This window comes from Myripristis murdjan, chromosome 8, assembly GCF_902150065.1.
Source record: "Myripristis murdjan chromosome 8, fMyrMur1.1, whole genome shotgun sequence".
Lineage (NCBI taxonomy): Eukaryota > Metazoa > Chordata > Actinopteri > Holocentriformes > Holocentridae > Myripristis > Myripristis murdjan.
The window spans coordinates 33,022,420-33,046,536 of NC_043987.1; the positions used below are offsets into that span (position 1 = coordinate 33,022,420).

General features: G+C 39.5%; 2 protein-coding genes across 2 annotated transcripts in view; both read left to right on the plus strand.

Annotated features, from left to right (window-relative positions):
• The window catches only part of LOC115363486 (uncharacterized), a 381,300-nt gene that overhangs the window by 231,560 nt on the left and 125,623 nt on the right, over window positions 1-24,117 (plus strand). The window lies entirely within an intron of this gene.
• The window catches only part of LOC115363515 (immunoglobulin mu heavy chain-like), a 30,508-nt gene continuing 14,755 nt past the window's right edge, over window positions 8,365-24,117 (plus strand). Inside the window, exons 1-2 of the mRNA XM_030057774.1 lie at window positions 8,365-8,410; window positions 14,150-14,460. Coding sequence (XP_029913634.1) covers window positions 8,365-8,410; window positions 14,150-14,460 — 357 coding nt within the window. The remainder of the gene's footprint in view (window positions 8,411-14,149; window positions 14,461-24,117) is intronic.

A 24,117-nucleotide genomic window follows, 5' to 3' on the forward strand; every position in this document is an offset into this window, starting at 1 on the left:
TCTTTAATCTAAATAAAAACAAAACAAAGTAATCTGTCTGCGTTTACACATCTTGAACTAAACACACAGTGTTACAGTTCCTTGTGGGGAACAGTTTTGTCCAATTCTTCACACACAGTTTCTAGTCACTAATGGAAGGTGTGTTGCAAAACTTCTATTTCGACAAAGGGAGGAAGTACTAGCAGCATGCAGAAACGTTTGTCCACACAGCATGCAATTACTTTGCAGGAATGTCACGTTTTCAATATGCTCCAGAGTGACGCTAACGTTAATGAATCTCAACCAAGCAGCAGCAGGAGTGCAGCTAAAGCTCGTGCGTCATCTGTTGTTGATACCCAGCCCTCAATACTAGGGTTGGGAATGTCTGGCATGAGGCTGATTTGATACATATCTAGATACATGGGTTACGATTCGATTAAAAAACAATATATTTTTAATACAGAACGATTCAATATGATTCGATACGGGTTAAGAATGATACGATTCGATACGATTTGAATACGATGTAAAAACAATCCGATAGTTAACATTTGTTGATGTAGACGTTAATCATAAAGAAGCCAGTTCTATAAAATGGCATTCTTACAGTAATTTCAAACATATAAAAGACCACATATCCCTGACCATTGCTGCTTTATGTCACTTTCAGCAATAATAAACAATAAACAACAACAAAATCCCATGTGAATGTATTTATTTTTAGACACAGATAAAAAAAAAAAAAAAAAAAAGACTTGCGGAATGAACATCATTTTGTTGGATGGGATCAGAAAATAAAATGTATATATATATAAAAACAGAACATAATTCACTATAGCAATAAATAAATAAATAGTACAAAACCCCTCCAAAAATGACAAATATCCTGTGGCTTAAATTGTCAATAGTGGCAAATATTAGTCCAGGAAAAGAGAAGCAAACATAAAACACTATTTTCACCGCTCAAGCTGGCGCTAGTGTCGGTGCTGCTGCTGTTGGCAAAATTTACATCAATTTTTTTTTGTTCGTTTGTTTTGTTTTGTTTTTCATCGTCATTGTCAGTCATGTTACTCGTAGTTATACTGTAAGTTTTGGGTTGGGAACATAACGTTACGGCGCGCGAGAGTCGTTTGGCGAGCTCTCGCATTGTTTTAGAGATGAAAACTGAAAAGCCTCAGGCAGACGACTCCTAGTGTCGCGATATCCGATCCACAACTCTACAATCGATTCATCTGAGGATTCATGGCTGAGTGGTATCAATTGAGGAGTCTGCTACCAACACAGCCATATCTCTCGCCTGTAAAAGCAGTTATCCGGTCATATCGCTATATCGTTCCCAACCCTAGTCAATACCTTTTAAGCTATCGACCGAAATAACCCAGTAGCATGTAGTATCAGAACTTCTCCAGTCAAATGCTCACATCTGATTCTTCAGTACCCATATTGAGAAAAAAATGATTATCTGTTTTATAGAGTTTTGTATCATTATTTAATAAATATTTCAATCATTTGAACGCTCAAATGTAGTTGTGCAAAAGTCATTTGGATGGACAGGAGTGGTGGCATTTTAACAACACAATGAGAAAGGTAATACTAATAAACCCATTTGTCCATTTTTTTCTTCTTCCCCTTGCCCATTGAGATTCGATAAGAGAATTGTTAAAGAATCGAATCGATAAGCAAATTCGATTTTGGAATCGGAACTGCTAAAATCTTATCAAATCCCATCCCTAGCCGTGAGTGCCCAGAAGAGAGTGATAATTAACCAAGAAATAAATCCCTCTGAATGCTCAAATCTGCCCTAAATATCCCACTACCACTAACCTTCTAGATGCATTATAGCAAACTGTTTGGTGTCCTTATTCAAACTAGATTACCATCACAAAGATCTTCTTTACACTTTTTTAGCTGCTAATTTAACACAAATACAAAACTATGACAAAGACAGAGAGTAGATTGAAATCTGAGGGGATGAACATGAATGTACCTGTTGAGGAGTGTTGTTTGGATCAGTAACATCAGCCATCTCATCGTCTCTGACTTGGGGGAAGGACGGGAGTCTTCCACTGCCAACGTGCTGGCTGCAGTGCTGGTCATCTGTAAATACATATTTTATAGTCACAGATTTCAAACATTTTTATTGCGCTTTCTATTTTAAATAAACTGTATGAAATTATACATTTGATTAGAATCTTTCACCTGAATGTAGCTGCAGGTGAGTTTTTGCATTGTGCTCATCCATCTGAGCCTTTAAATGGAGGATCCTTTAATTAACACGTGACTCAGAACAAACAAAACAACACGGGGAATCTGATACCATGTGGTATTTCAAAAAATGGTTGCAGAATCAACCTGGTCTCTTAACTAAACAGGGACATCAGAATTCAGAATCTGAACTCCGTTAAATATCTGGCATGATGCTAGCCTTGAGGGTAGCAGCTCACTTCCTTTAATTTAGTCTCTAATCTCTCACAAAATCACTCAGAATCTGGCCCTATCATATTGCCAGGTAGCCTTGGGCAGTCATTTAACTACTGATTTGGACCTTAACCTAATTTACTCTGTCAGACAACCTGGCCTTGCAAAGCCTTTATTACTGTGTTTACAAGGTCTTTAGTATCCCGGCTTTGAGCATATCCGGGATATGATGTTTACATGGAACACAGAGAAACACGGTTATTCATATCCCTGTATACGTTCATTGTGACAGAAAACTTAAATCACTGCTTTAGTTAGCTAGTTAGTTGTCTAGGTAGCTAGTTCATGTACTTTCAGCCACAGTAGACACGCTATTTGGCCAGCATTCAATAACAAATCCATGTGGTGTCATTCATACATTTCTTCATAACATTTAAAACTGTTGGGTTTAATTTGGTATATTTCACAGAAACACTGGATGCCTTTTGTTTCTCTGGACAGATTCTTGGCTTCTTAGCTGGCATCTCTTGCAAATAATTTTCCTTGTCCACCATGTTAATCACTGAAAAATGCCTTTTTGCTATTGAAATCCTTTGTAATGAGGACTCGGATGTGGGCGGTACCCAACCATATTTGGAATAAGTGTGTGTGGGTGTGTGGAGCAGTGAGTGTATTACCAGCCAAAAACTATAGGGTTTATGGAATTGTGTCCTTAACAAGTGTTGCCAAACTCTCTATAATAAAATAATAATTACTCTTCAAGGAAAATGCTGTAATCCCAGCTGAAAATGTGCAAGATTCAGTATCAACAGGCTTTGTGCCCCATGTGCTGGTACATTTACTTTTAGTCTATATTACTTCTTAAGTCACAAATGATGCAACAATTTTCATCTCAAGACCAAACTGACTCTTTTTACCGATGGTGAAGTCAACAAAACTGGGGTTAAATATGTAATTTGAATTTAAATATGTAAATCTGTGTAGATTCACAGACTGATGCAGATTTGTAAAGAGTGTGTAGATTTGCACATGAATTTATTTTTTTCTACCATGTGGCCCCAGGGGGCTTCTGTACTGTAGCTTTTCTATTTCCCAGTGTGTTGTAAGAAGTCATCAAAAAAACCCTAGAGGTGCCTGAGAATGTAAATAGTTATAAGATATTTACATTTTCAGTGCCTTTCCTTTCCTGGTATGAGCAGGCGTCACAGCTGTTGTGTGTGATGCACTGTTGCTCAGTGTCATGTTTCACTTCTGTATTTTGGGAGCTTTTTTGGGACCTGGGTGTTACTCGGTGCTTCCGCTTGCTGCCTGCCCTGATCGCTCTTCCCTGTCTTGCTCTTACATCTGTGCAACACACCTCCTGCTCCATCTCCACCTGACTTTAAGCACCAGCCAGTGTAAACGTACAACTCTGCCATCTAGCCAAAGTACAGGGATATTACACCTAGGGTTGAGACGGTAGAGCTGCCTAAAATCAAAAGGTTTGTATAACTTCTCCTGAGATCCTACATTAGGATTTTGAAAATATATATGACCTGAAAACCAACCTCTGCTGAGTTCCAGCACCACGGGTGATCTCTCCAAACATCACATTCTACTCCATCTGGGAAGGCAAGTTTGAGAGCTCACCAGTCACACTCATCTGCACCCTGAGTAGCTTCTTTCCAGACCAGCTTACTGTGCAATGGCAACTGGGAAACGATACTGTCAAGGCTTCACCAGTCGAAAAGAAGCTGCAATGTGTGGATGGAGGGGAGAAAACCTTCAGTCTGACCAGTCAGATTAAACTTGATATGAAGGAGTGGGCAAAAGGTTCAGATGTCACTTGCAAGTCCTACCACGCCAAAAACGAATTCACAAGATGCATCAATATTTGTTCAAGTAAGTGTGGGAAACTCTGTCTGATGAGACAACATGAAAATTGCTAGATTATTACTCAAGACATGTATTCATACTTTAATTGCTATTCTTTGCTCAGTGAGCACCATGATGCCTTTTGGGGGCTTTTGCTAATCATCTTTTCAAGCTATTATCAATTTATGTTAATTTCCATTTACAGATGCAAACAAATTGACAAATTAATTAAATCAGTGGCCTAGGAAACTCATAAAGACTAAACAAATTAATAACGATTAATAGGCTAATTCATAACTGATAACATTAACGCATTAATAATAAGAACAAAGTTATAGCCACACATCCCCATAGAAAATCTTACAGGTACTGTCCGTGGTGCTGAATCTGCCTCAGCAGGAATTGTCCATGCTGCTGAATCCGCCTCAGCGGGTACTGTCCGTGGTGCTGAATACGCCTCAGCTGGTACTGTCCGTGGTGCTGAAAACGCCTCGGTGGGCACTGTCCGTGGTGCTGAATACGCCTCGGTGGGTACTGTCCGTGGTGCTGAATACGCCTCGGCGGGTACTGTCCGTGGTGCTGAATCCGCCTCATTGGCTACTGTCCGTGGTGAATCTGCCTTAGCGGGCACTGTCCGTGGAGCTGAATCCGCCTCAGCGGGCACTGCACATCTGTAACATTGTACAGCTTCAAGATGCGGGACTGCTTAGAGCGACTCCACATAACGTGAGAGGAGTGCTGACTGCTAAGCAAATACATCCACTCTGACTGTGGCGAGTTAGATACTGCCAGGCTCAATGTTACCTCCCTGTTGTCCCCCATTTCATAACTACTGCATTCCCAGCAGGATAGCTTAGCTGCTGTATTTACAAAGATATCAACTGAACTGAAGTCACACTGAACATTCACAGCAGCAATAAACAGCAAACTTTCCCACCATCTCAATAACCCCCTGGCTTTACGCTGCACATGATGTCCTTTTATAACCCCAGTTTCAGATTTACACCAAGCGGCTAGTAAACAGGACTTTAAGCCAGGCTCTAAAAGCTGATATACTTTTCATTCTAACACTGTAAATATGTCATAGTAGAAGAAAGAGTTCCGCCACACACAATGTGGTAACTTTAATATCATTTATTTGTTAAGAGTCTGGCAAAGCGTTTTCGCCGCATGGGCTTCATCAGGCATTACAGTCAGTCCAAATCAGCTGGTTTATATCGGCTGCTTCTGTAATCAGTGAAATCAGCACCAGCATCAATACATACACATTGACTAAACTGACAATGTGTATGTATTGATGTTAATTGGCTCCCACTAGCCCCTTGCCAGCTGGTGCTGATTTCACCTTTTGTGTGATTAATATAAAACATTGTTTTCTCTAGAGGAACACATGTTGTGTTACTGTGTTTGAATCAGCTGTAGGTTCACAGCTTTGCTGCATTACTGACTCTGACCACAAGAGGGAGACATAGTAGCTCTGACCTCTCTGTCTTCTGAATAACGTTCACAGCCGATGGGACTGTCCGAGGTTTTAGATTCAGCTTCTGACTCGTCTGTCAGTCTCTTAGTGGCCACTTTATCAGGTCCACCTGTACAATCTAATGCAGTTCAAAGCAACAGCTCTGCCATAAATTCTACCTTTTAAGAAAGTTAATAATGCTCAGTGTTTGTTGGCATTGTGGAAAATGTGTAAATTTAATTCTGTGTTTATTATAGGGGATGCAGTTTGCTGCGATCTTGTAGTGGACTACATTACATTTTGAGGTGTTTCTAATTTTTGCACTCTCTATTTATATACATGAGGGGGACAGAATATTAGAAACAGGGGGGCTTTTAGGTAAAACATTTATTTTGCTCAAATTGAGTAGGGTACACAATTAAAAAAGACAACGGTGGGCCTGTTCAAAACTAATTTATACATTTTGTATATTTGTTATGTAATAATGTTATAATTATCATGACATTTTTTTTATTATCAACCTTAATTTTTTGGGCCCCCCTGCAGGTACTCGGGGCCCTACGCGCTGTGCGTAGTCTGCGTATAGGGAGCGGCGGCCCTGCAGGTGGACCTAATAAAGTGGCCATGTAAAGCAGCATGTATTGTGTATCATCACAAATATTAGGAGTTAGGGAATAACCTTGAATCAAACATCAGATGCTTGAGGTACAACAACCCATCCTCCTTTTCTGTCATGTGAGTGTTGTGCTGTATGCAAAGCTGACTTCCTTCTAGTCTGCTATAAACACTTGATATCACACTGTCAGCTGAGGCAGACCAAGAGAAGCTCCCACCAGTTGACCTTCAACACCAAGCATGTTCTCTGTAGCTCTGCTGCTGCTGCTGGATCCTGTGAGTCTCTTTGAGGGACAAACACACACTCTGTCATCACACTGCACCACTTCTTTATTATTATTCCACTGTCAGATACACTGATATGTTGAATATTTTCTCCTCCACAGGTGTGAAATGTGAAACGTTGACACAACCAGCGCATCTGTCTGTCCAGCCAGGTCAAACTCTGACCATCACCTGTCAGGTCTCTTATTCTCTTAGCTCTTACACAGCTTGGATCAGACAGCCTGCAGGGAAAACACTGGAGTGGATTGGATATAAAGATAGCTATGGCAATGAATACTTCAAAGATTCACTGAAAAACAAGTTCAGTATTTCTGTAGCCTCTTCCAGCAACACAGTGACTCTAACTGGACAGAATGTGCAGCCTGAAGACACTGCTGTGTATTATTGTGCCAGACAGCCACAGTGACACAAACCATTGGTAGAGCTGTACAAAAACCCCTGAGTCCCTGAACACTTGGAACATGAAGCCACCAGAGGAGGCAGCCTCACACCACCAACACATTCAAGGCCACTTCCCTGATAAGGAGGCAAAATGTTTCAAATTCAAAATATATTTATTTGGTCATTATTTTCAATCAAAGTCGATCTAAGAAAAAAAAAATGATGGGACGTTAAGTTATTTAATTGTAATAAACCCTTTTACTGTAGCACAGTATATAATGGAATGATATGATTGCATGATATGATAAGACATCATTGTGTTTAATAATTAGTTGCTGACTTTTATCTGATTCTCTTTTATGCTGCTTCTGTTGTCCTTATTGGTTTTAGTTGCTTGTTAAATAATTTCTTTTTTTACTTTTTAATACATATTTATGTTTCCTGTATTGTTTTATTGTTTTTAATTTTATTGTTTTTAATTTATTAACACTCACCCATTTATTACACTTCATTTTTTTTATATTGTTTCTTTTTTTTCTATCCCTTTTAGTATTGATTGTATTTTACTCTGTTGTCTTTTAGTTTTTAGCTCCAGGAGCTGTGTCTGGCCTGCCTGCGGGGGGTGCCGTCCTGGGGGTTGTCCTGGCCTGGATGGTTGGGGGCCCTGCTCCAGGGCCTTATGGCCGTGGTGTGGGCTCCTGTCTGTCTGGGTTGGGGCGGTCTCTGCAGTGGCGCTCCGTGTAGTCGTGAGCTGGGACGCCTCTCGGTGTGGATGGCTCCCAAAGAATGAATGGTGTTCCCTCATCTGGTCCTTCAGCGCTCAGCCATGTTTTATTTTATTTTTGGGTTGGGTTGGGGTGGGCTGGGGTGTGGTGGGGTGTATGCCTGGGGATGTATGCATGTGCGACATATGTTGTACTTGTGTGTGTGTGTGTGTGTGCGTGCGTGAGTGTGTGTGAGGAGGTGGGGGATTAGGGTTGTATGTTTTTTTAATGTAAAGCACTTTGCGTTGCATTTGTTTTATGTATGAAAGGTGCTATATAAATAAAGTTTGATTTGATTTGATTTGACTAATTACAACTTTTCTTATTCTCTTTTCTTATTGTGATGATGGGCTGTATAGGCTAAATAAATTAACTTGAACTTGATAGTATAGTATTTATCTTGGGGTTCTACAAAAAAACATGTTTTATCCAGATTAAATCCAATCCTTAGAGACTCTGCACAATGACATTCATTCTTAAATTGTACAAAATGACTGAGAAACCAATCCACTGTGAGGAGGAGTCAATGCAAAACTTTCATGTCTCCCATCTCTACTTATGTGACTGCAGAGAGGATGACAGACAACAGTGGCCACACAAATGAACATGATGGGCTATAGGACAGGACTGCTGCTTTTAACTCTCTGCTGGGCAGGTCAACATTTTCACTCACCTGGATTTGACAGCGTCTTCATTCAAATCCGTACTTCATGCATGTGATGCTTTTCTGTTTTGTGTTGCCAGGTGTTGATGGTCAGACTCCGACACAATCTGAACCAGTGGTTAAAAAGCCTGCAGAGTCCCACACATTGACCTGCACAGCCTCTGGATTCACATTCAACAGCAACTGGATGGTCTGGGTCAGACAGGCTCCTGGAAAAGGACTGGAGTGGATCACTACTATCAGATATGATGGTGGCACCACCTACTACTCCCAGTCAGTCCAAGGCCGCTTCAACATCTCCAGAGACAACAGCAGACAGAAGGTGTATCTCCAGATGAACAGTCTGAAGACTGAAGACTCTGCTGTTTATTATTGTGCTCGAGAGCCACAGTGACTGGAGTTGGTGGAGCAGCTGGACAAAATCCTCTAGTCCTCCCTGTTTGAATTAGCTCTTTGCTTCCAGTGTAAGAAAATATGAATATTTATATTCACAAACACACACACATACTCAAACCACAATTAATAACAAGATAGTTAAACGTTGAAGGGAAAAAACAAACAAACAAACAAAAAAAAAAAAACAACTAGAGCTGAGCTCATAACATAACATGAAAGTTCTTTTCATGAAAAAACTTTGTCAACAACGATCGTGAGAAAAGACAATCAGTTAATCAAAAAGAAATTTTATTTTTAAGTTTGTTCTTCATCTCATCCACATGACAAATTCCCAGCTTTTTTATTCATCCTGAGAAGCTTGTTTTACACTTTGTACAGGAAGGAGGCTTTTATTGTATAAGTCATATGTAGAAAAAAATGTGCAAACTTTTTTTTTTGCAAGGTAGCTCTACTGATTCATGCGTAGTTACAGTGCAATTAGATAATTAACAACAACAAAATCATCGTCATCGTCATCATCATCATCATCATCAACAACAACAACAGCAAGAAAAAACACCAACAATAATAATAACACAAAGATATAAACAAAAAATGCTTCTGAATATGTTCAAATTTACTCCAAACTTTTTTTTTTTTCTGTGCAACCACATCACAAACTTCTTAGTGTCATATCTGCAACTGTTTTTCAGTTGAATTTACACTTATAATTTTGTAAATATTACATGCAAATAAGATGGAAATAAGGAGCCAGCATCACAGTCTCCTCCCCTCCTCCTGCACAGTATATATGTTTTGTCCTCTCAGTCTCATGTTAGCCTCTCTCAGCTGACTCCACAAATTTCCACCATGACAGCTGTAGAAAGTGTCTTCCTCCTGGCTCTCATTTCAGGTGAGTGAAGCGTACTTGTCTGTATCCAGTGGAGGAAAAGAGGAAAAGAGCTTTGATTGTCTGCTGGCTTCCCACCGTCTAAACTCTGTGTCTCTCTCAGCTGCTCAGGGCCAGTCCTTCACCTCCTCAGAGCCGGTGGTCAAGAGAGCTGGACAGTCAGTCACTCTGTCCTGCAAAGTGTCTGGACTTCCTCTTGCTTGGCTGCACTGGATTCGCCAGAAACCAGGCAGGGGACTGGAATGGATTGGACGCATTGATAGTGGAACTGGCACAGTATTTGCCCAGGCTGTCCAAGGCCAGTTCAGCATCACCAAAGACAGTTTCCAAAATGCAGTGTTCTTAGAGGTTAAGAGTCTGAATCCTGAAGACTCTGCGGTTTATTATTGTGCTCGAGAACCACAGTGACACAGGAGCCTGTGAAGCTGTGCAAAAACTCATCCACACTGATCTGTTTACAAAGCACTGAAGCATGTCAGAGCTGGAAAAACACATTCACCAAGAAAACATTAACGCCCAAAAATAATACAGTTTATTTTACATTTCACAGGAGGGGTTGTAGCAATCCAGTGTGCCACAATCCAGGGTAAACACTCTATACTGAAGTCTACTTCAGATGTTTTAAGAATGATTTACTCTAAGAATTTACTCTTACATTTATTTTGACACCTCGCTAGAGTTATTTCCACATAACAGTAAGTCTTGATGGTAGGCCAACAATATATGTCTCCTCCTTTGTACAAAGGAGGCAACAGAGATCTCAATAATTATCGCTCAATATCCAAACTTTACTGTCTGGCAAAAAATACTGGAATTGAATGTCCAAGTCAATGTGTTGTTCTCTAAATATTCTGTTTTGAACCCTCACCAGTCTAATTTCAGATCTATGCATGGTACCATCTCTGCTGTTGCATTAGTTGTAGATGATATTGATTCTTGTGTGGAAAAAAAAGCATATTGTTTTGCTGACTCTGGACAGCATGCTGTTGAAAACCTGTAACTTTCTTTTAGTGCTCTTCAGTGTGCACTTGTCAACCTTGAACTAGTACTAAAAGCACACAAAACAACATTCATGCTTGAGTAACAGATATTGATTTTAATAGGCTACATCAATCCACATCCACATCGATCCTCTCTTTCACTGAAAAAAACCCAGTAACAATATAAATATTTTATCATGTGTATCAAATTCCTTCAGCTGCTCAACATTAAAGCCAGTTCCCCTCCTTCATTTGATAATCTTTTGATTTTTCTCTCTCTGTGAGGAGGAGTCAATGCAAAACTCTGCTCTCCTCCATCTGTATTTATCTCACTCCAAACTGAAAGAGAGACCAAACTGCTGACCAGACAAAATCCAATACTCACCATGGCAGTAGCTACATGTCTCACCTTTCTGATGATATCAACTTTCACTGGTGAATGGCACAAGAACACTTCACACTTTTTTCTGTAAAGGGTTTTGTTTGGCTCTAATTTCATCCAACTGTTTTTCTCTCCAGGTGTTTGCAGTCAGACTCTGACCCAGTCTGAACCAGAGGTGAAGCGGCCTGGAGAATCCCACAAACTGACCTGTACATATGCAGGGATATCAGATGATGATGCTGCTATCAGCTGGATCAGACAGGCTGAAGGAAAAGCACTGGAATGGGTTGCCCTCATTTCTGCTCCAAGTGGTGCCAATAAACATTATTCTTCATCGGTGCAGAATCGCTTCACCATCTCCAGAGACAACAATGTGGACCAGGTGTATCTCCAGATGAACAGTCTGAAGACTGAAGACTCTGCTGTTTATTATTGTGCTCGAGAGCCACAGTGACTGGAGTTGGTGGAGCAGCTGTACAAAATCCTCCAGTCCTCATCCTCACTGCTCTGTCAGATCAACAACACTCCTACATCTGAGCAGCACTGAAAGCTTTAAATGTATGTTTACAAAAAGAAAAATAATTCATAGCAAATAATTACAACAAATGATCCAAAGTCATCACAAACATAATTTGATATTTCCTAAATATTTGATGAACAATTTTAAATGATCAAATCACGATGATGCTTTTTCACAAAACTACCAAATCCAGAACAACACTTTCGTCACTTAAAGCATCACTGCTTTCTGTACAAATTTCTGTACAAATTTCAACCACAACCATCCCTGTATATGATGAAGTGAAAAGTGAGTGACATTATTTTGTAGTAGAAATTATGCTGCAGTTCTTCTTTGAAACATTAGAGGGCAGCAAATGTTTGTCTCTTCCTTCAGCTCCAGGTTTCTCATGAGTCTTAAATGACTTTGGAGCCTTGGAGCATAAAGACTGGCTAGAGTTTAATCCTCAGACTACAACATGATCATAACTTGACCACAGTAATATGTGTTGACAATTTCCATATTTGTTAAATCTTTATCTTCAAACAAATTAATATAGGACATTTACAAGATAAAAAGGAATTTTCTTTCAGTAAATATGAATCTGCATGTTTTCAAATTAAGATCAAATGATGTCAAATCAACCGAAAAAATCGAGCACAATAAACTTCAGTGGACATGTTGGTGTGATATTAATAAAGATTTAGTAGCACTGGAATTGTATCCTTGACAGGCTTCATACAACTAGAACTATACAACAGGATATGTGTTGTTACCAGAACAGGAACTGATTAAAGAGAAAGGGTGGAAAACAATGAATCACACACTGACCATTATACATAATTAGATCAGACGACTGTAATACTCGAGACAAAACAACTTCAATTTAGATCCACTGCTGAGTAGATCCTCTTCAGTCGTACGTTTGATTGTATGCAAAGTGTCCTTCCTGGTTCCTCTGCTATAAAGAGTTGATATGAGGCTGGAAGTTGAAAGAAAAGAGGAAGAGCAGCTCCCACCAGTTCAGCTTCAACACAAACCATGTTGTCTGTAGCTCTGCTGCTGCTGCTGGCTGCTGGATCCTGTGAGTCTCTCTGGATTTGACATCACATTTACAAAACCAGCAGCTCTTCTGGTGCCATGTAACTGGATACTTTGATTTAAAAAAATGTTTGTGTTTTCCACAGGTGTGAAATGTGAAACGTTGACACAGCCAGCGTCTCTGACTGTCCGGCCAGGTCAAACTCTGACCATCACCTGTCAGGTCTCTTATTCTGTTACTGGCTATGCCACAGCTTGGATCAGACAGCCTGCAGGGAAAACACTGGAGTGGATTGGACATGTTGCTGGTAGCAGCACAAACTACAAAGATTCACTGAAAAACAAGTTCAGTATGTCCACAGCCTCTTCCAGCAAGACAGTGACTCTAACGGGACGGAATCTGCAGCCTGAAGACACTGCTGTGTATTATTGTGCCAGAGATCCACAGTGACACAAAGCATTGGTAGAGCTGTACAAAAACCCCTCAGTCCCTGAACACTTGGAACATGAAGCCACCAGAGGAGGCAGCCTCACACCACCAACACATTCAAGGCCACTTGCAGGACAGATGTTCTGGAAAGAAAGAAAGAAAGAAAGAAAGAAAGAAAGAAAGAAAGAAAGAAAGAAAGAAAGAAAAAAAAATAGACATGAGTTTAATCATATACTTATTTTGATTCATAAGTCACTCAGTTTTGTTAAATACCTTGGTGATTATTATTGTTATTATTGACTGGTTGATCATATTTCTAATGAAAAAATAATCACATTGTGTTCCTCTGAGGTTCCTACTAGTTCACCTGAAACACCAACATTTTTGTTGTTTTAACACATTCAAGGCCACTTCTCTGATGAAGATTCAAAACCATATTTAATGTCAAAATATATTTATTTGGTCATTATTCCTAATCAAAGTTGATCTACAAAAACTGATGGGAGCACAGTATGTAATGGAATGATATAATGGTATGACGTGATAATGCAACTCCTCCCAAGCTCTGAAACAAACTCAGTCTTGTGATTACAGAACCCAGTCCTACCTCAGCTTGGACATTAACATGAAAATCTGTCAATTCTGAACCAGGATAGGGATTCCTCCTTGTTGCTGCATGTCTGGACTCACGTTTGTCTGTGAGTCTGTGAGTGTGAATGTAGCTGAATATGTCGACATTGTATGTGTGTGTTTGCCCAACAGGTGTGTCTGTCCGTCCTCTTTCTCAGATCTGGAGGCAGTGTTTGTACAGTGAACATTCATTCTCTAATTTTACAAAATGACTGAGAGACTAATCCACTGCAGTGCTGTCCTCCCTCCCTGTGAGGAGGAGTCAATGCAAAACTTTGATGTCTCCCATCTCTACTTATGTGACTGCAGAGAGGATGACAGACAACAGTGGCCACACACTTTAACATGATGGGCTTTAGGACAGGACTGCTGCTTTTAACTCTCTGCTGGGCAGGTCAACATTTTCACTCACCTGGATTTGACAGCATCTTCATTCAAATCCGTACTTCATGCATGTGATGCTTTTCTGTTTTGTGTTGCCAGGTGTTGATGGTCAGACTCTGACACAATCTGAACCAGTAGTTAAAAAGCCTGCAGAGTCCCACAGATTAACCTGCACAGCCTCTGGATTCACATTCAGCAGCTCCTACATGGTCTGGGTCAGACAGACTCCTGGAAAAGGACTGGAGTGGATCGCCTTTATCAACCCTGGTGGTGGCAGCACCTACTATTCCCAGTCAGTCCAAGGCCGGTTCACCATCTCCAGAGACGACAGCAGACAGCAGGTGCATCTCCAGATGAACAGTCTGAAGACTGAAGACTCTGCTGTTTATTATTGTGCTCGAGAGCCACAGTGACTGGAGTTGGTGGAGCAGCTGGACAAAATCCTCCAGTCCTCCCTTTTTGAATTAAAGGTGTAAGAAAATATGAAAATTTTTATTTACAGAAACACACAGGTCCACAAACACACACACACATACTCAAACTACAATTAATAATGAGAGTTAAACTTTGATGGGCTTTAAAAAAAGAAAAAAAAAACATGAATGAAGTTTTTTTCATGAAAAAACTTTGTCAACAAAAATTGTGAGAAAAGACAATCACTGAACAAAAAGCAGTTAATCAAAATAAGTTTTATTTTTAAATTTGTTCTTCATCTCATCCACATGACAAATTCCCAGCTTTTCTTCTATTCATTCTGAGAAGCTTGTTTTACACTTTGTGCAGGAAGGAGGTTTTTATTGTATAAGTCATATGAAGAAAAAATGTGCAAACCTTGTTTTTGCAAGGTAGCTCAACTGATTCATGCGTAGGAGGAAATGCATATTTCCTTTTTTTTCTTGTTACAGTGAAATTAGATAATTAACAACAACAAAATCATCATCATCATCATCATCAACAACAACAACAAACAACAACAAACAACAACCACAACAATAATAACACATACATATCAACATAAAAATCACTTGCCATCAGAGCAGTTTTCTAAAATTGACAGCCGCAACATGACAGTTGTCACTAAGAAGCAGTGATGATCCATCTGACATGTTCCCTATTTAAACCTGCAGAGGGAGGTCTATGCAAAGTCCTCACTCCTTAAATACACACACACATTTGGCTAGTTTTACAGAGGGGAGGAAGACACTGATCAGAAAGCACTTCACTGCAGGGTGTACTACATGATGGACCACACTATCGTCTGGACTTTATTGTGTGTCGTCACTATACATGGTATGAAAACAGTTCTGAAGTGAAAACTTTTCTCTGGTCAATATCTCAGCAGAGATTCACCCTCTGATGTCTGATGATCACATTTTCTTGGTTTGCAGGAGTGTGGAGTGAGATCAGACTGGATCAGACTCCCTCTCAGGTGAAAAGACCAGGAGACACAGTGAAGATGTCATGTACCATGTCTGGGTTTGACATGACAAGCTACTATATACACTGGGTGAGGCAACGGCCAGGGAAAGCTCTGGAGTGGATTGGGAGAATGGACGCAGGTTCAAACTCTGCTGTCTATGCCAGCTCCTTTCAAAGCCGTTTCACCCTGACTGAAGATGTGTCCAGCAGCACTCAGCACCTCGAGGCCACGAGGCTGACAGCAGAGGATTCTGCTGTTTACTTCTGTGCTCGAGCAGCACAGCGACTGAAGACAGTGGAGCAGCTGCACAAAAACCTCCACAGTCATTTACCAGAGAGATCTAAATGACTTCTGCAGGGCTTTTGGAGTAAATCACATAATCACATAATCACCCTCCACCCTTCCTCACAATTTTAATTGATCAACAATCAACCACTTCACTGAATTGACAAATTATTTTTAATGAAAGTGCACAGAAATGGCAGGTCATTAATACATTATATTTCTTTTCGGGTTAGCGTTGATTTCACAGTTTATTGACAAAAGCAAAGCATGAATAGACAGCCTGCAGTATGTTTTTTTTATTTAATAATTCACATGTTTTTCAGTCTTTAAATGTTTTTCCAGGTTGCAGGTCAATATTGTCCAGTGATCATTCAGCTGTAGTCCAGTCCAGCTCAGCCTTGATCTCTTTGATAATAATTTACTGTCATATGAGTTTCATTTTTGTGAAGAATTGTTTTGACGATTATCTTAGTTCGGTAGTTTTATATATATATATATATATATATATATATATATATATATATATATACATATATATATATACTGTATAGATAGAGATTAATGATTTCATTTATGGTAGATACATTAACATATCAGCTGGTTAATCATATGGTTAATGTATCTATATTATAGGTTTTGAGCCATGGGTTATTGGTCTTATACTCCCTAAGCTATGCACTATTACTCATTTGTTTATTTGGAGCCTATCCCAGCATGAATTTGGTGCCCGCCACTCCTTGGTGTGCGGGGAGAGAAGGTCTCGCTGAGCTGAAGTCCTGTCCTCTTATATACAGTACCTGAGAACAGACCGGTCCAGGCCCATGCTGCTATCGAACACCAGGCCTCTGGAAACAGGCAGAGAAAGACAACAGCTCAACAGCCAGCAGAGCATAGAGGAGGAGTCGTCACATTTATTAGAAACTGTCAAGAGGCACAATAGCAAAAGCAAAAGAACAAACTTGTCTGGTTGTCTTGATCTGTTTGACCTCAGTGCCTGCTCCTGTCTTACCACACATCATTTTTTAGATGAAATGAGCTTCTTAAAATATGAACCTGTCAAATGCTTTTGTGCCCTCTTTTTTAATTTTAAATAACATTACAATGATAAAATCATTTGATTCAAAAATGAATTCTTACCATCTCTGTGTAGCAAAAGTTAAATCCAGATATCACTGACAAACACAATCTGCATTATGCTGAGCTTCTTCCTCTCTCTTTCACTGAAAAAAAAAAAAAACAGTAACAATGTAAATCTTTTATTGTGTATCAAATTCTTTCAGCTGCTCAACATTAAAGCCAGTTCCCCTGCTTCATTTAATGATCCTTTGATTTTCTCTCTCTGTGAGGAGGAGTCAATGCAAAACTCTGTTCTCCTCCATCTGTATTTATCTCACTCCAAACTGAAAGAGAGACCAAACTGCTGACCAGACAAAATCCAATACTCACCATGGCAGTAGCTACATGTCTTACCTTTCTGATGATATCAACTTTCACTGGTGAATGGCACAAGAACACTTCACTCTTTTTCTGGAAAGAGTTTTGTTTGGCTCTAATCTCATCCAAGTGTTTTTCTCTCCAGGTGTTTGCAGTCAGACTCTGACCCAGTCTGAACCAGAGGTGAAGCGGCCTGGAGAATCCCACAAACTGACCTGTACATATGCAGGGATATCAGACGATGCTGCATACATCAGCTGGATCAGACAGGCTGAAGGAAAAGGACTGGAATGGGTTGCCTACATTTCTGCTACTGGTGGTAGCACTAAACATTATTCTTCATCGGTGCAGAATCGCTTCACCATCTCCAGAGACAACAATGTGGACCAGCTGTATCTGCAGATGAACAGTCTGAAGACTGAAGACTCAGCTGTTTATTATTGTGCTCGAGAGCCACAGTGACTGGAGTTGGTGGAGCAGCTGGACAAAATCCTCCAGTCCTCATCCTCATTGCTCTGTCAGATCAACAACACTCCTACATCTGAACAGCACTGAAAGCTGACAGTGATACAGGAGGCCACAGGGCTGGACAAAAACTACTGTGAGTGTGTTGTTCACACAGCCACACAGCACTTCTTCTGTACAGACCAGCCAAGACTCCCGAAGGTCTCTGAGGTCCTGTTCCCACCTTGCATTAACCCGTGTCCTGGATGATCTGATCACAAGTGGACAGTCTAAGTACGGGTGGAGAAGCACCTAAAGCAGCTGCTTAGTGAATAAAAATGCAGGCTGTCTGACAGGACTCAGATTGAGAATTTAAAAAATGCCAAAACAACTTCAAAAGAGTATGTTTATATAACAAAATTTAAGAATAAGGCTGGAATCGTATACCTAAAAAGATTAATCTATTCTGTAAAACTATCTATCATACCAAAATTATATCATATAATCAACACTGGTTCACAGAAAATGCTGCTCTTTCCATATTTACAGTTAAAAGTTACTCACTTCTACCAGCTAAAAATGAATTATTTCCCTTGCTGTCAGTTTTCATCAAAATTGCTGCTGGAAAATGGCTGCAATCCCAGTATCACCTCCAGATAAATCAGATAAGATAAGATAAGATAAGATAAGATATTCCTTTATTAGTCCCACGGTGGGGAAATTTCCCGCATCACAGCAGCAAAGTGGATAGCAAGATACGAAGCACAATTTACACAATAAACAGTATATACAGATAACAGTACCAAAGAGCAATATAAACACTGTAAACAAGGAATGAGCAATATAAACACTGTAAACAAGGAATGAGAAAAATACTCTGTGAACAATTTAAACCACAGAAGAAAAAAAAAACCAAAACCTGGGGAACAACACACTCCGGAGGTTCAGGGTTAGTGTGAACCCATGAGACCAAGTGGCAGAACCTGACTCCCGGACCTGGGTCTCAGGAACTGTCACACTTGATCCTGCCTTATGGGATCTCCCCTTCCCTCCCGTCTTTATGTGTGTGCAGTAGTGCAGTGTGTGTGTGTGTGTATGTGTGTACGTGGGTGGGGGGGGTAGTTAAGGTGCTGAGAGTGTGCATTCTAGTGCAGTCAGTGCAGTCCTGGAGAGTGTGTGGTCTACTGGGAGCACTGCTTGTTGTAGAGTGACGGCTGCAGGAAGGAAGGACCTGCGATAGCGTTCCTTCACACACTTTGGGTGAAGCAGTCTGTCGCTGAAGGAGCTCTCCAGTGTAGTTATAGTGTCCTGCAGGGGGTGGGAGTCGTTCACAATCATGGATGACAGCTTAGCCATCATCCTCCTCTCACCTACCACCTCCACTGAGTCGAGGGGGCATCCCAGGACAGAGCTGGCCTTCCTGATCAGTTTGACAAGTCTCTTTCTGTCAGCCGTTGAGATGCTGCTCCCCCAGCAGACCACTCCATAAAAGATGGCTGATGCCACCACGGTGTCATAAAAGGTCTTCAGGAGTGCCCCCTGCACTCCAAAAGACCTCAGTCTCCTGAGCAGATAGAGTCTGCTCTGGCCTTTCTTATAAAGTGATAACATGCTCTAATAAATTATAAGGTTTAACAGTAATATGATGATTAATGATCGCCCCTATCTAATATTACTTGTAAATGATTTAATAGATAGCAATAGCAAAATTCTGATTTTCTAAAAATTTCACAAATAAATCGCCAGCATGCACACAAATAGAACATAACAGAATTATTGCATCAGCATCTAATGGCTGGGAAAATGCTATTGCTAAAAAAACAAGACATGAACTCATATGCAGCCCATATGGTAGACACCTATCAGATGTATAGATCCAGTGTTGAGATCAAGAGCAAATGTGGATACAGGACTACAATAAACAATATACTATCAGTTTACAAACTGTAATTTTAGGAGACATAGGCAGCAGCAAATCAGATATGAGTAATACTGCTATCCCGTTTGGCAAAGCTTTCAAAATAAAGCAAAAAAACTCTTAGGAAGTGGAGATCTCTGTGGTGCATGATTGTGTATGCATATGCACAGGGGCAATCTCAGGTATATTATCATAAGCAGCATGTTAAGCTCTGCTGTAGAGGGTAGTGGGGTGGACGGGGTCTACATGGTGCCTGGTTTGCCTCCGCACCCCCGGTACTGGATCTGTGGTCGGTGGATCTGATCCAGTTGGGCCCACATTACACTGAAGATGACCATTAAACTCTTTTATTTATGTGTGCGTTTGTGTGTGTGTGTGTGTGTGTGTGTGTGTGTGTGTTATTATGTCTTACATAATCTGTGTTGATGATATTGTATGTGTGTATATATTACAGTGTTTGTTTGAGGGAATGTGATTGTGTCTTTTGATCACGACACATTGATAACATGGTGAGTCTAGACTGCAGCCAGGGGGAGGTCTGGCCATACTGTGACTCCCATCATGTAAGTATGAACAATATCTGTTATGTGTTGTATCAGACTAATTTAGAGTTGGACAAATGTACACAGGGGTAATGTGGGGTCTTGTGGGGTCTTTTAATATTTCTGAATGTTGGTTTAGAGATTTGTTTGACTTTTGACAGCGTGAAGGTTGACTTTTGGCAATGTAATACCTTTATTGCATTGGACAGTTCTACATGCAAAACATTACTAAAATGTTCTGTATACAGAACCTGCTTTTATCTATCTATCTATCTATCTATCTATCTATCTATCTATCTATCTATCTATCTCTGAATTCAAGTTGAGTGCTTTGGTGCCTCTCATTATCTGAAACTGAACATTTGTACCCTTCTTGTACCCTTCAGTGTATGTATTTGCTTTTTTCCATTTATAAATAGTAAACTGAACTTGCCTTGAGACGGGCTGAAAATGTGTGTCCATCTAGCTCAAGTGTAAAATCAGCCCCTGACAGAGTCAGAGAGCAAGGAAGCCCATCCTCAGACCTTAACCTCTTCTGCCGACTGAGCATCTCCTCACCATGTGCTCATGCTGATCCCGAAATGAATCACTTCAGCTTATGCACCTGTTGCCCCTAAAGATGACTGACTTGACTGAAAGCGTTTTATTGGACCAGCTTCTTGTTGTGGCAGTGGGACACTTTGGTTTATGTGCCACGTTTTGCCAGCTGAAGAGCAGAAGTCCAAGTGCTGGTGAAGACTGGCATCTAGTGGAGAAAGCTGCAGCAGTAGCACATTGGAGTGGCTCAGCAGATGATTTGTCAGCTGATCTCATTACATCATGAAGAATCAGAGGAGGACTCTTAATGTTATAAGGTGATGGTGCAAATCAGCGCTAAACCACAACAGCTTCTACTCCCACTGATGTGTTTTGTCTTATTTTTACAGTGATGACAGAATTATGTCTAATCTTGTGTCATCGTTTTGAATCAACATGATCTGGACCGCTGTAATGTGTAATGCTACGTCTTTTTCTGCAAGCCGCAGCACAGCTCCACCATGTGTATATTCAACACTCTGTGATTATAATATTGTTAGTCTACATGATCCACTTTCCAGTACTAGTGAGTGCAGCTATAAATACATGATTTGAACCAGTATGTTGTACTATAATAAATGAACAGGTATTTGTAATTTGTATTTTTCCAGATACCAAGACACGAGTACACCTGCTGGCATGTTTGTTTCTGTCTCAGCCCAAAGATGAGAATTTATTTACTTTTTCTTTTTCTTTCTTTCTTTCTTTCTTTCTTTCTTTCTTTCTAGATTTCCGATTAATAAATTAAAAAAATGACTCTTCTGTTTTATTCATGTCTGTTATTCAGTTTTTCCCTGGTTTTGGTAGTTCACTCTTCAAATGGACTTCAATTTAAATTGTTTGACTGAGATACATTCTCTGTTGCTCTTTAAATTTGTATGTACACACACACTCACACACAAAAACACACTGAATATTTTTCCTCTGAATCTCTTGTAAAATATTTGTAATTCAAATTAAATTAACAGATTATTTAACTCCTCTCACTGACCAAACTGGACAGTGACGCCGTTGAAACGTGGGAGGTTTTTGACAGGCTGTGTGTCACTGTGGTTATGATAGCTGGGGTGGCACAGTGTTACATGCCATGACAAAAACCATGTGAGTCAGAAACCAGACGTTTCCACTGCTCTGCCGCCAAATGAATTTTACAGATACATTTATAGATTACTATCAAATAGGTATTATTTAATTAAGATTTTATACAATTCTGGCAGTAGAAATATGATAAATATGCTTCCAAGACCAGTCATTAATACATTTACACACACAAAGAATTCCTTTTTTAACCCAGTTTGTCAAGCAAGCCAGTTTTGTGTTCACAGGTGAAAGCTTCGCTGCTTTATTCTAACCCAGTTGTCACATTTATATGTGTTGACAGTGTCAACTCAGACATTCACAGTTAGCATCGTGGCTACATTTTAATATAACCACAAGACATGGGAATGAGCAGAGAAATTACAATTATTATTTGGATGATTTTTTTTTTTTTTTTTTTTTTTTTTTTTTTTACTGCATTAGAAGTTCCCTATACTGACTTGTCAAAACAGGTGAGCCACTTTGTCATATTTTTCATTTTTTAAACCTTATTTATCATTGAGATCTGACTGAAAAGTATAGGTTCTTATTCTATTTTTTTCAAAGCTACAATGTTGAGTGTTATTATTATTATTATTATTATTTCTTTTTGATTTTTTTCTTTTTGAAGGATGGACTCTGTTGCTTTCCTCTAATACAAACAGATACATGAATAAATAAATAAATAAATAGATACATACATACATACATACAGACATACAGACATACATACATACATACATAAAAATGTTTCACTGCCCACGCTGTACAGTGTCTTCAGTGTGTCGGGAGGTTTTTGACAGGCTGTGTGTCACTGTGGTTATGCTGGTAGCTGGAGTTATGGCACAGTGTTACATGCCATGACAAAAACCATGTGGAGTCAGAAACCAGACGCTGCTATTTTTCTGACAACTGGGTTAGAATAAAGCAGTGAAGCTTTCACCTGTGCAAAACGGATTTGCCACTGTGTCATACTGTCAAAAATAAACAACAACATAATGTATTTATTTTTAAATATGTATTGTTGTATTTATTTTTAGACATGGACAAAAAAAGACTTGCTGAATGAACATCATTTTGTTGGATGGGATCAGAAAATAAAATGTATATATATAAAAACAGAACATGATTCACTATAGCAATAAATAAACAGTGCAAAGCCCCTCCAAAAATGACAAATATTCTATGGCTTAAATTGCCAATAGTGGCAAATATTAGTCCAGGCAAAGAGAAGCAAATATAAAACACTATTTCCACCAGTCAAGCTGGAGCTGGCGTTGGTGCTGCTGCTATTGGCAATATATAAAACCTTTTTTTTTTTTCATCGTCATTGTCAGTCATGTTACTAGTAGTTATACTGTAAGTTTTGGGTTGGACACATAACGTTACGGAGCACCAAAGTCGCTGCTACCGACACAGCCGTATCCCTTGCCTGTAAAAGCAGTTATCCGGTCCTATCGCTTTATCGTTCCCAACCCTAATATAAATGTGACAACTGGGTTAGAATAAAGCAGCGAAGCTTTGACCTGTGCAAACTCAGACATTCACAGTTAGCATTGTGGCTACATTTTAATATAACCACAAGACATGGGAATGAGCAGAGAAATTACAATTATTATTTGGATCAGATTTTTTCTTACCTCCATTAAAAGTTCCGTATACTGATTTATCAAAACACGTGAGCTACTTTGTCACATTTTTCATTTATTTATAATTGAGATCTGACTGAATAGTATTGGTTCGTTTTCCATTATTTTTACAATAATACAAATTAATGTAATTATTATTATTACTATTTCTTTTTGTTTGATTCTGTTGCTTTCTCCAAATACAAATAAAGAAATACATACATACATAAAAATGTTTCACTGACCACGCTGTGCAGTGTCTTCAGTGTGTTGGGAGGTTTTTGACAGGCTGTGTGCCACTGTGGTTATGGTAGCAGCTGGAGTTATGGCACAGTGTTACATGCCATGACAAAAACCATGTGGAGTCAGAAACCAGACGTTTCCACTGCTCTGCCATCAACTGAATTTTACAGATATATTTATAGATTTCTGTCAAAATAGTTATTATTAAAATGATGAATATGCTTTGAAGACCAGTCAGTAAATACATTTACACACACAAAGAATTCCTTTTTTAACCCAGTTTGCTAAGCAAGCCAGTTTTGTGTCAACACATTTAAATGTGACAACTGGCTTAGAATAAAGCAGCGAAGCCTTCACCTGTGCAAACTCAGAAGTTCACAGTTATCATCATGAATGAAAACAGGTGAGCTAATTTTTTAAACCTTATTTATTATTGAGATCTGACTGAAAAATATTAGTTTGTTTCCCATTATTTTTAATTGATTGATTGACTGATTGAT